This window comes from Zalophus californianus, chromosome 15 (assembly GCF_009762305.2).
Source record: "Zalophus californianus isolate mZalCal1 chromosome 15, mZalCal1.pri.v2, whole genome shotgun sequence".
In the NCBI taxonomy this organism is placed as follows: domain Eukaryota; kingdom Metazoa; phylum Chordata; class Mammalia; order Carnivora; family Otariidae; genus Zalophus; species Zalophus californianus.
Genome location: NC_045609.1, coordinates 83,190,961 through 83,203,844, shown reverse-complemented (window position 1 = coordinate 83,203,844; position 12,884 = coordinate 83,190,961). Strand labels below are relative to the sequence as shown.

Here is a 12,884-nt window from a genome sequence, read left to right as displayed (position 1 = left end):
AGGGCCAAGCATTATCCTCTATTTTTGAAAACGTGGAACCAGCCAGGAGAGGCTCAAAGACCTGCCCCAGGTCACATCAATGAAGAGTGGCCACACCTCAGCTAAAACTCAAATTCTGACCCTTCCCTGGGCCCCCTCCTCAGGGCCCACCTCTCAGAAGAGGAGTCTGAACATGGTGCCCGGCGGTCAGCGAGTGGTGGAGGGCACTGCCTGGCTCCACACTGTTGGGACAGCCCCACCAGCCTCCCACCCCATGATCTCTTCTTCCAGCTGCACTCAGGACCCTAACACATTCGACAACTGCACAGCTCAGTGACCCCCGCTCCTGCTGCACCCCCGCAAGCAACACCTGTCAGCAGCCTTCCCGCGCACCGCGGCTCACGCAGCAGCCCACAGGCTCATCTCCCAAATTACGCCAAGATAGCCTGCAAAGAGGGAAATGCAAATCCAAACCACAAGCACGCACCACCACACTCCATCAGACTGGCTAAAATAGACAAGCGGGACAAGAAAGGCGGGTAAGGAGAACCCCGATCACACATACGTGGCTGGTGGGAATGCAAAAGGGTGCAGCTCCTCTGGAATAGTTTGGCAGTTTCTTAAAAATCCAAACGCACAACTACATACAACTTAGCAATGGCACTCCTGGGCACTTATCCCAGAAAATGAAGACCTGTGTTCATGTGAAAACCTGTGCATAAATGTTCATAGCAGCTTTACTCATAACAGCCAAAACCCAGATGTCCTTCAGCAGGTGAATGGCTGATGCATCAGATCCATGCCACGGAACACCAGTCAGCAATGAAAAGGAACCACCCACCGATACACACAACCACCTGAAGAACCTCCAGAGAATTATGCGGCATGGTAAAAATCAATCCAAAGAGGTTTCATGCTATATGATTCCATTCATGTAACATTCTTGAAATGATAAAACTAGGGGCGCCTGGGTGGCTCAGTCGTTAAGCATCTGCTTTCGGCTCAGGTCATGATCCCGGCATCCTGGGATGGAGCCCCGCATCGGACGAAGCCTGCTTCTCCCTCTCCCGCTCCCCCTGCTTGTGTTCCCTCTCTCGCTGTGTCTCTCTCTGTCAAATAAATAAATAAAAACCTTAAAAAAAAAAATGATAAAACTATAGAAACGGAGAAGAGATTACTGGTTGCCAGGGACTGTGCCGGAAGGAGGAGCAAGGTGGGTGTGGCTAAAAAAGGACAAGAAGAGAGGACCTGGGGGTGACGGCAGTGCCCTGTACCCGCCCTGCATCCAGGCCACTATCCTGGCTCTGTGTGGCACTGCAGTTTGGCAAAACGGCACCTAGAGGTAAGCTGGTAATGGGCAGAGGGGGTCTCTCTGTATTATCTGTTACAAACGTATGTGTTTATAATTATCTGAAAATACAAAGTTAAAGAAAAAATACAAAAGAGGAGGAAGGAAGGATGGAAGGATGGAAGGAAAGAAGCAAACAAGAGAAGGAACTATGCACAACCCCTAAGACAAGCCTGAGAAGACGTAATATGCTACGCAAACATTGGCACAACAATAAATTTAAAATTTTTATAATGTTTTCAAAGTAAAATAAGGTTTGTAGAAATATAATGTGCCCTAATCTGGTTTTTCTGCAACTCCAGTGAATGAAAATGTCCGCATTTCTATTGACTTACAATTAAATCTAATTTTTCTTCCCCAAAGTAGCAGCTTGCTTTCTACTCTAGATAACAAAAGACATCTCTCTGCAACTCCCACACTCCCAAATTTATTTGGACATTACACTACTCCTAGCAGTTATCATCAGTCAGAACTAATCTAAATACACACAAGTCATGCTCCCCAGCACTAAGCAAATGAGACTTTCCCCTGAGAGGGGCAAAACACACCATTAAGAAATCACCTTTTGAAGAAAAGTATTCTCGCAGCAAACCGTACCTGTCAAATCCAAACAGAAAATCACTTGTCACTACATTTCTGAACCGCACTTTATAAAATAAAAAATTAACAAAAGCAACACCCCATTGAGTGCTTGGCTGATCTCAAACACAATGCCCCCTCTTCTGCCAACATTATTTCAATGCACCGTCCTTGGTCTTTGTGGTGGCCAGGCTTAGTTCCACCGTCCAGATGGGGAAACCGAGGCTCAGGAAGATGAGTAATTTGCTTATGAGGAGTAAGACAGGAGTTAAAGGTGTCTGCAGCACCAACACCTGCATCCCCTTTGAGTTCTCCGTAGAAAAAGCCAAAATGAAGCACCCACACTTGGGTCCACTGGTGTTCAATCTCCTCCATAACAAAGCTGAAGGCTAGCAAGAGAACCTTTCTCTCCCAAACTGCTCTCAGCACCACCTGTTAGGTTTCTCTTGCTGCCTTAACAAACGGCCACACCCTGAGCAGCTTCAAACGGTCCACAGGGATAATCTCCAGCTCCCCAGGTCAGACAGTCAGTGGCTCTGCGTCTCAAAATCCAGCTGTTGGCCCGCTGGGCTCTTGTGGGAAGCTCAGGAAGGGATCTGTTTCCAGGCTCGTAGGGGTACTGGCAGAATCCAGTTGTGCCTGTAGGACTAAGGTCCCCGTTTCCTTGCTGGTTGCCAGCTGGGGGCTGCCCTGAGCTCCCTGGTCCTTGCAAGGGGGCTCCTACATCTCAGGGCCAGCGACCTCTGACTCCACTCTTCTGTGACCAGCCAGAGAAAGTTCTCTGCTTTGGGGGCCCACGTAGATAATGCAAGGTCATCTCTCCAACTCTAAGTCTCATTACGTTAACCACATCTGCAAAGCCCTTTCTGCCATGTCACATAACGTATTTACAGGTTCTGGGGATGAGGGCATGGACATTTTGGGAAGGGAGCCATTATTCTGCCTCTCACACCAATGAGAGAAGTAAGCACACCATCCTCAGGTGTGACTCTAGAACACACTCCATCTTTTTACCTCATCTTAAGAACAGGATCCATAATAATTTTATTGGCGTTGAGACCTCAGACTCTGCCTAGCTGGGGGATGATGGAAAAGTTCACCCAGGCCAACCCCCCCTGGGACAGGTCAAAATTCATTCCTCTGTTAATTAACCAAATCCATAAACACTGACCTGCCCAATTCAAGCCTAGGGGGAGACATTAACAGGCTAGTAAGTTTACTGGGGGCAACCCCAACCCCCACTGGAATAAATGGGGTGGGCGGGGGAGACCAGCATTTCCTGCCTTGCTGAGGAAGCAACAGATCAGCTGTTTACTCCTTTCCCCAATTTACAAAATAAATAAATAACTGAAGTGTCTCATTTACAAACAATGCTTCTAACAGATTCCAAGTACTTGCAAACAATGAGCTGTGATTCATGTTTCCAAATGAGATGGAGTTTTATCATTTTCTTTCCCCTCGTGACTCATTCATCCCGCCAAGTCAGTGTTCGGAGTGGAAGCAAGGCCCACCCACGACCCGCCACAGCCCTCCAAGGAAACACAGCCCTGTTGTTAGGCTCCCCCCCAAAAAGCTGTGGTTGGTAAGGGGGGAGGCCAGTAATTTTCCCTTGGGCGGAAACAGCCCATTAGCTAATGGGAATGAATCCCTGTCCCCTAGCACTTCTGTCTTCCCTTCCTGAGAACCAGTGGGACCCTCCAGTGCCAACTCCTAGAACCGTGGGGAGAGCTTGGGCTGACCCGGATGTGAGCACCCTCGCCTTCCCTTCTGCCCAGAATCAAGAGTTGCCCTAACGGAACTCCAGTCATTTAAAGCCCCTACTGATGCCGAACAGACTGTGCTGTCCCGACCCTGCTACCCCGTTCTGAGGCCTCGGCTCCACCGGAGTGAAACCAAGCAGAGCAGTCACTCTCCCCTCCACCTGACAGCCATTCACGCTGTTCCTGGAATTGCCTGGCAAAACCATCCAGGACATGGTTCTTTGGAAACTTTTCAACACAGACTTTTCTTAAAACCACAGCATTAGCCAAAGGTGTGATGTTGGAAGTCACCACAGTGAGTGCTGGCTAAGCTTCTGGAAGGTGTGTGACGTCATGGGGAGGGACACAGCCATGTTCTTGCCCACAGTCACCTCCCCACCAAGGAGACCCCGCTCACTCTGTCACTGAATGCTCCCTTTGGTCTTCTCTAGACAGAACAGTCAAGCAACTCAACAGGTGCCACACCTACAGTGTCCTCACTGACACCGTCAGGTCATGCTGCGAGCCAACAAAAGGTGTCCATGTATCTTAAAATGCAGAGCTCCAAAGAGAAGCCCCTCCCCACCTCCTGGCGCTCAGTGGGATGGTGTCAACTCCAGAGCCAGGGTTCCAATCCCAGACGGAGCACTTACTAGCAGTATGAACAATGTATTTTCTCTCCGCCTCTGTCAAGCGGGAGTGACAGGAGTCCCACCCCACAGAACTGGGAGGGGGGAGGCAAAAGCTCTCAGCCAGAGCTCAAGCCACTCCCTGCCTCCTCCACAGGGCTGTCTGTGCTCCTGCTCCTCTGCTTGCCTCCGGACTCTCCTGAGTGCTCCAGGCACTCCTCCATCTGTCTCTGCTGTGTTCCAGTCCTCAGTTCACTCCACCCACACCCACACCCACACCCACCCACCCACCCACCCACCCACACACACACACACCCAGCAGGCTCTCCACAGCCAGGACCCCACTGTCACCACACCTGAAGCAGTCCCAAACAGAATGTGCACCCACACCTCCCCCATCAGCTGCAGATGGATGGCGACGTTTCTATCAGGGTGGCTGGGATGAAACCATATGGAAGTACCCAGGATGCTGCTTACACACTCAGGTCCCAGAGTCATAAAGCCCACCTCTGTCGCTGACCTCCATGCCCAAGTCTGGGCCTCCACTTCCTCATCTCTAGAAATGGGGTGGGAAGAGAGCTCAGCCCTAGTGGTCCTGAGGCAAGAAGCACACACCCCACCCACCCGCGGGCATGTGGAACAAGACGAGTGTGGGCCCAGAAGACCTAGGACTGTCTCAGGACTGACTGTTCCCACAGCCACTGTCCAAACAGCTCCACTGTCACACCGCAGACATCTAATAGAGACAAGCACTGGAATCACAAAAAAGAAAGAACCCTGAGGGCCAGGGCCGCCCCAGAGGCTTGCCCAAGTCAGAGGGCCAGCACTGGAGGAGACCAGCAGTGGGGGTAGGCATGGCACCGCAAAAGCTCAGGGACAGGGGGGCCTGCCCGCTGCGGGAGCAGAAGCCCCAGGAGGAGCCCCCCCGAGAGGCACAACCTGGCGGCCAAGGTCACAAAAGGCCTTACAAGTCAGGCAAAGTGCAGCCTGGGTGACGGAGATGATGAAGGAGCAGGAGGAAAGTTAGGCGGAAAACCATGAAGGTCCAGGGGTCCGGGATCCCGGAGAGCAGCCACGGCCCCGACTCCCGACACGGGTGGGTAAGAAAGGACAGGCTGGACCCCAGCCCTTTGGCAGCCAGGCTGCAAATCCCCGGTGAGGAGGACGGCAGGGCGCAGCGAGGGCTGGGGTCCGTTTGTTCTGCCATCAAGGAAAGCCTCGCTCTCTGGAATGCATACTCGTTCGGTCCGAAATGTAAACTTGCAACCCGACTCCCCCCCACTCTCCCGCAGGAAACGACAAAGAGCGGCGGAGCCAAAACAGTCCCGCCCTCTGCAACCCGCTCCCCGAACCCGGGGACGCCGGAGCGCTCGGCCGGCCGCTCCGCTCCGGGGGTCCCGCACGGTCCAGGCCGGGCCCACCAAGCGGCGGGCAGGGCGCGCGGGCCGCCCACGTCGCGCGCGCCACTTCCCACCGGGAGAGAGCACAACTCCTCGCTTGGATCCCTACAACTTGCAACTGCCCGCCCGGGGAGCTCCAGACCCTGCACGCAGCTTCACCCAAAAGGCAGAAAGACGCGGCCGAACAAGGACCCCGGGGCGGCCCGGCCCCGGCCAGCCCACCCGAAGGCTTCGGCCGCGGGCAGAACGGGGTCTGAGCTCGGGCGGCCGGGGAGGCTGGAGGGCTCCGCCACCGGGTGCCCGCCCGGGAGCTAGGTGGCGGGGGGGGGGGGGGGGTGGCGCGGTGGGGGGGGGGGACGCCCCGGGAAGTGACACGGCCCGCCCCCGCCCCCGCGTGTCCCCAGCCCCGCTCGCCCGCGCTCCGGAGGGGGCGCCGGGCACTCGGGCCGGGCCGGCGGCAACAGGCTCCGGCGCCCCCGCCCGCCCGCCGCGCCCCGCCCGGCCCCGCCGCCCCTCCGGAGCGCGCGCCGCGGGGAGGTCGGGCCGGCCGGGCGCGGAGTGGGGCGCGCGGAGCTCACCCACGCCGTATTTCTCCTCTCTCTTGGTGGGCACCCAGCGCGTCATGGCGCCGCCGCGAGAGCCGCCGCCGCCGCTCGGGCAGGAAACTCCGCGCCTAGGCCGCCATTTTCCATTCCTTTCGAGCCGCGACAGGATGAGGAGGAAAAAGTTTGCGGCGGAGGCGGTGTCATGTGGGACGGGGCGGGCGGAGCGTCGCGGGCCGGATGGGAAAGGCCGGGAGCGCCGGCGAGAGGCGGGCCGGCCCGGGGCCTGTGAGCACTGCCCCTGCGTCTGGCACCGCGCGCCGCAGCCTGTGTCTCCCGCGCACGGCCCGCGGGACGATCCCCCCCCCCGGGGGACAGTGCCGCGCGACGGCGGCCGCTCCCTCTGCGCGGAGTCCCCGGCCCCCCGGCCGTCCCACGTTGAGAGGGGGGCGCCCTGGGCGGAGGGGGGCGAGGGGGGCTCTAGGAGACGTATGAAGCTTGGGGTTTGCACAGCACGGGGCTCAGACGGCGGACTCGGGTTCCGCCTTGGTGTAGGGCGTCCTGGAGCGGAGCAAACCCGGAGGTTCCCTGGACGGAGCCTGCCCGAGCACGTGGTCCTCTCGCTAGGGAGACAGACTTTAACTGAGCACCTAGCCGCTGGTGCGGAGCAGAGTACCTCCACGTTGATGGGTCAGCTCTCCGTGCTTGGGCGGGGACGCCCAGGGCGGGTGGGCAGGAAGGGGTGGTGCGGTGCTGGTCAGGGAGCGCTTCCCGGGGAAGTGACCTCTCGCTTGAGTGTTGAATGAGGGCAGTTACCCCGAGAAGCCCGGAGGGAGAGGCAAGAAAAGCCCCGCCGAGGCCCAGGGACTTCATCCTCCTCGGGCTCGCAGAAACTTCTGCTAGTTCAGTAGGACTCAGAGTGTGTGAAGGAAGGGAAGAGAGGAAGTGGGGAGAGGAGCGAGCTGGGAAAGGAAGGCTCAGGTCAGGCGTGGAACAGACGCGCAGGGGTTCCCTGGAACGTGGTCTTCGGCCTGTAGGTGAGTTCTCAGACCCTCGGGGTTTCCACACCAGGTACACTGGCGCTTCAGAATTCTCCAAGGAAAAACTTAACACATCTATGTATTCTTACCATAATGTCAGAAAGGAGTAAGAGTTTAAAACCAAGAAAAGGAGGAAGGAGAAATCTCAGAATGCTCAGTAAGTGGAGTCAATTCGGAATAATATTAAGTGGCTGTCCTCTCTCATGCCCCCCAGTGACAATGGCAGTAGGGCTGGGAGCCCTCAAGAACTGGAGGAAGGCAGGTAAAAAACGATGAAAGTCTCCATGGGGTAGGAAGGGCACTGGGCGGCAGGGCTGGGAAGGGAGCTAGTAGGGCCTAGGGAAGGCCAGGTGGGCCATTGTTCCTCAGTATAGAGAATGCCCTTGCCTGCCCTTGGGGCCACTCTGAGCCAGGGAAGCCTCAGCATTCCACCCAGAATGCAGATTAAGTACGCTTTGGAACGCCCTAGGAGCCTTTCAGTCTGCGTGGGTATGAGAGAACCTGCTGCATACAAGAGGGTAAGGTGTGACTTGAGAGTTCATGGGCTCTCAACCACAGGTTCATAGAAAGTTACAGGCCTTATTCTACTAATAAAGAACTTCAGTCCCACAGAGGAAAGGGGCCTGGGCTCCAATCACATGTGGCTTCATGCACGCACTTAAAGCCTTCTGTGGAAATTAGAAACCTCGGGGGCTCAGACCCTGAACCCATGGCCCGGTGACCCTGACCACTTGCAAGAGAAGCAACCGTGAAGGGACTGGACAGGAGCAGGAGGGTGCCCCAAGACAAGTGACATGGTGGCCTGGCTCCTCCAGGTCAGGAAGGGCTTCCCTGAGAAAGCAACATAAACCCAATATTTAAGGACAAGCAGAAACTCACTAGGTGAACGGCTGCAGAAACATCACGTACAAAGTCCCTGGGGTAGAAAGGAACACATCCCTCAAGGAACTGAAAGACCAAAGCATAGGGAAAAATGAGAAAGGGACACCAAATGAGTCTGCAGACGAAGAGTCTTGCTAGTAATTCTGATTCTGCAAAGAAAACCTGGTAAACAAATTTTGGTGATACTTACCTTCTCTTTTATGCTTAATTTCAATTCTGCTTGTGTGGCTATACATTGGGGAAGATGGGTGTTGTAAGTGAAAGACCAGGGGCTTCAGAGTCACGCAGACCCAGGAGGCCTGAGCTAGCCATTTCCCTTCCATTTCTGGTCATTCTTCTGTTCTGAGCCTTAGGGTTCTGATCTTCCCACATATAAACTAGGCATAATAGTACCAACCTCATGAGGCTCTCCTGAGGATCACAGGAGAATATGTGACTACGTACATAAGGCACCGTAACTATGGTTGGCTTCCTCCTCTGATGCTGCCTCCGGGTTCTCTGTCTGATAACCTCATGGTTCACATTTTCTAGAACAGTGGCCACTTGTGCTCTGATAAAGGTGACCCACTGAATATATAAATAAATACATAATTGTATATTTTTGTAAGACTGTCATATAAATGAATCTCTAAATCAGAACTGGAGAACTCCAGATGGACCATGGACCATGTGTTTGAGACACGGAGGCCTTGGTCCCATTCTTGCAAAGTGTGCCCGAGCTTGGCTGAGATGTTGTACATGTGGCCACAGTTCTTGCAGCTCTGAGGTTTGTCAGCATTCCTGGGCTGATTCCAGCAGTGGTCTCATCTTGTGGTTCGAAGTCAAGTCCATGGCCCTGGCTCCTTGCCCTGTGGTTACATGAGCTAGGGATTGACTACACCTCCAGTTCCAGGAGCCCTGCATGTTGCGGCCAGTTGGCATTTTTAACTCCTGAGTCTGCATGCCTGGGCCACGGATCTCAGCCACACCTGCCAGGCCTCATGCAGGACTTAGGTCTGTGCTGGGCTTGTAGGTGTGATCTGCCCAAGGGCTGGAGTTCCTAGATGTCCCAGTCCTAAGCATCAGTGGGAGTTCAGACTAGTGACCTCCTCAACATATGGCAGAATCTTGAGATGGAGCCATGAAATGTCATAATCTATATCACAGTTTTCAATTTTGAAACTTAAAATTGTCTTTACTTTGAAAAAAATTTCCATATTTACAGTACAAACTCAGGAGGTATATTTAGCAAAATCTTGCCCAGTGGAGATGCCAGAAAGCACAGTGATTAGGGGGAAATACTTATTTGCGGTGGGCGATACAGATGAGAACAGGACCTGGATGTGGGGGTTTGATGCAATTCAACAGGGGCTTGACCACAGACTGCTTGTCACTTGAAAGGGGAGGAACGTGGTCTTGCAGTGAGGCATCTAGTTGCTGCCCCTTTGAGCCAGTGGCAGATATCCACATTGTATTAGATGACCAGGCATGTGGTCACAGTGCACAAGGTGACATAGCACAGAAAAGGTATATTCAGGACTTTACACCTAAACTTCAGTTTACAGAGACGATCAAGAAACAAGTTAAATGACATGACGTGAAATATAGTCAGACAAAGATAGAAGGTGGGACCTTCTATAGAACGCTGGTCTGGTGTCGTCAATAGGTGAAAATATTACGGGAAAAAAAATGGGTAGATAGGAAAGAACCATTCTAGATTTTGAAAGACTTAAGAAATATGACCGTTGATGGCATACTACTTTTAAAAAAGCACTCTAAAAGATGTTAAAGACAAGAGCGGTTTTAACTATGAACCAGTCTCAGATGATATTTTTAAATTATTATTTATTTTGCTAGATGTGATCATGGTATTGTGGTTATGTTGAAAAATGCCCTTGTATTTTTGAGATATACGCTGAAGTGTTTAGAAGTGAACTGTCATTGTGTTCATCACCTACTTTAAAATACTGCAAAAAGGGACGCCTGGGTGGCTCAGTTGGTTAAGCGTCTGCCTTCAGCTCAGGTCATGATCTCAGGGTCCTGGGATCGGGGCTCCCTCCTCAGCAGGGAGTCTGCTTCTGCCTCTGCCTCTCCTCCTCCCCGCTCATGCTCTCTCTCTCTCTCAAATAAGTAAATAAAATCTTTTTTAAAAATAAGACAAAATACTGCAAAAAAAGATGAAATTGTTCATTCTAGGTGATAGGTCTATGAGTGTTTCACCTCTACTTTTTTTATATGTTTGAAATTTTTTATAAAATAAAGTCAAAACGGGGGAAAGGAAGGGCTTGAGATTTAAAACCCGACTTGAGAAACAGTAGCCTGGACTGGCCTCACTTAGACAGCTCAGCCTCTGCCTTGCCCCCCAGGTGCGCTGCTCAGCATTCTCCGTGAAGATTATGAAGGCAGACCCTGGGTGTTAAACTTCAACCAGCTCTGCAAAGCAAATATGTTGTTCAGTAGAGGATGCTGCCCTGCTACACCAATGTGCCTTGGGGGCAAATGTCACTACGAATATAAATGCACACCAGCAGTCCTTCCCACACTGAGTACACAAAGAAATGAGCTCTGGAGCTGGGGGCCAGGACACCTGCAGGAGACGGAGTGTCCTGAAATCAAAGGAGCCCTGGATCTGGGTAGCAAGGCAGCCGAGGCCTTGCCCATGGAGCCGTGATGCTCTCATGGTGCCCCATCCATGAACCTCAAGGTCCTCCAGCGGTGCAGGATAGTTGTCATAGAATCAATCAGACATGGTGGCCAAGACCTTGGCAGCTATCTGACTCTGGAGAAGTTAGCTGGCTGCTGGTCTTTAAAATAATAGTCTGATTTCTACGGTGTTGTGAAGATTTAATGAGACAACTGAAGCAGGGCTGAATGCTGGTAGGGGCTCCGGAGGAACGAATGGTTTTGAGGCACCAGATATTAGGCGGTGCCGGACTGTGATCCCTGATAGAAGGAAAATGAATGGAGTGTGTCAGCACAGTTGCCCGGCTGGCTTCCTAGAGGCAGTTTTGGGGCTGTAGCACGGGAAAGGGGACTCACCCAAGCCTGGGGTCTCACTCACTGGAGACAGAGAGTGGAGTTCAGAGAAGCCACGGCTGCTAGGACTTGAGGGTCAGAGTACCCAGGAGGATGGGGCTGCCCACACAGAGAGAATCCCAGAGGTCTGCAAAAGGGCTGCCTTTGGTCTTTGAATACTATACCTGTGTGGATTAAAACTTCATGAAGTCGGCTGTGAAAATAAGAGTAGAAAGTAACAGGCCCCAAATAATTCCCAGAGCTCACACGGTAGTTAGCACTCCCACCAGGCAGTGTACAAAGAGCTCATAATATAGACTGGGACAAGTATGGTTCTCCAAAGGATCACACCTTTGTAGTGGGGCTCCATTAGCCCTAAACTAAAGGCTGCTCTAGGCCATAATAAAGCTGAAAAACAAGCTCAAAAGAATGAAACTGAGCCCAAGTAACTTGAATAGCGCCAGGACAAAGTTCAATGCTATGTAAAAGAATACAATAAAATCCAGCACCCAACAATGTAAAAGGTCATGATGCCTGGCATCCTACGAAAAGTGACCAGGCATGCAAAGATGCAGGAAAATATAACCCATAACCAGGGGGAAAATATCCATCAGTAGTAACAGATGCAGATACAAAAACCTTAAAGCAGTATTGTCAATATGCTCCATGTACCCAAAAATGTAGAGGAAAACACAAAAAATACTGAGAAAAAAACAAAAACAAAAAAACCCTGAGACCATACAGTCAGAAGAAGTGCCCAGCAATGGGCGCCGTTATGGTCATGGTGGGATTGGTGGTAGATATCTCTAAGGTACCCTATTCTATCTGGGGAATTCTGGGATTCTCTCAGCCTCTTTTAAACTTATTCCGATGAGCCCCTTCCTGTTTCTGGTTCTGCACATGCTCACTGCTGCTGTGGGCATGGGACAGGAGCGTCTTGGCCTTGTGAAGAGGTGGTCAGGAGTTACAGTGGGCATCTGTTGGGTTTGTCTGCCCCCCCTTTCTTTGCACAACACCATCCTGGTTATCCTTTGGGGACCCACTGTTATGCACTGAACTGTGCCCCCCAAAATTCGTCCGTTGAAGCCCTAACCCCCAGTACCTCAGAAGGTGACTGTATTTGGAGAGAGGGCCTTTAAAAAGGTGACTGAGGGCGCCTGGGTGGCTCAGTCCGTTGAACGTCTGCCTTTGGCTCAGGTCACGATCCCAGGGTCCTGGGATCGAGTCCCACATCGGGCTCCCTGCTCAGCAGGGAGTCTGCTTCTGCCTCTGCCTCTGCCAGCCACTCTGCCTACTTGTGCTCACTCTATCTCTCTGTCAAATAAATAAAATCTTTAAAAAAAAAAAAAGGTGACTGACTCTTCAACAAATGGCACTGGGAAAAACTGAACAGCCACATGCTAAAAAGTGAAAATGGACCACTTTCTTATACCATACACAAAAAATAAACTCAAAATGGATTAAAGACCTGAAACCATGAAACTCCTGGAAGAAAACGTAAGCAATAATTTCCCTGACATCGCCTTTAGCAACATTTTTCTAGATATGTCTCCTGAGGCAAGGGAAACAAAAGCAAAATTAAACTATTGGGAATACACCAAAATAAAAAGCTTTTGCACAGCAAAGGAAACCATCAACAAAACAAAAAGGCAAGCTACTGAGTGGGAGAAGATACTGCAAATGATCTATCCAATAAGGGGTTAATATCCAAAATATATAAAGAACTTACAAACTCAGCAACAAAAAACAACA

The 12,884-nt window shown here is 52.1% G+C and overlaps 1 protein-coding gene across 4 annotated transcripts in view; it reads right to left on the bottom strand.

Moving 5' to 3' along the window:
* Positions 1 to 6,505, bottom strand: part of DOCK1 (dedicator of cytokinesis 1) — a 495,128-nt gene extending 488,623 nt beyond the window's left edge. For all 4 annotated transcript variants that reach the window (XM_027591584.2, XM_027591585.1, XM_035724125.1 and 1 more), the window contains exon 1: positions 6,253 to 6,505. In XM_027591584.2, the coding sequence (XP_027447385.1) occupies positions 6,253 to 6,298 (46 nt within the window). In that variant the 5' untranslated portion in view covers positions 6,299 to 6,505. The remainder of the gene's footprint in view (positions 1 to 6,252) is intronic.
* Between the last annotated feature and the right edge of the window lie 6,379 nt (positions 6,506 to 12,884).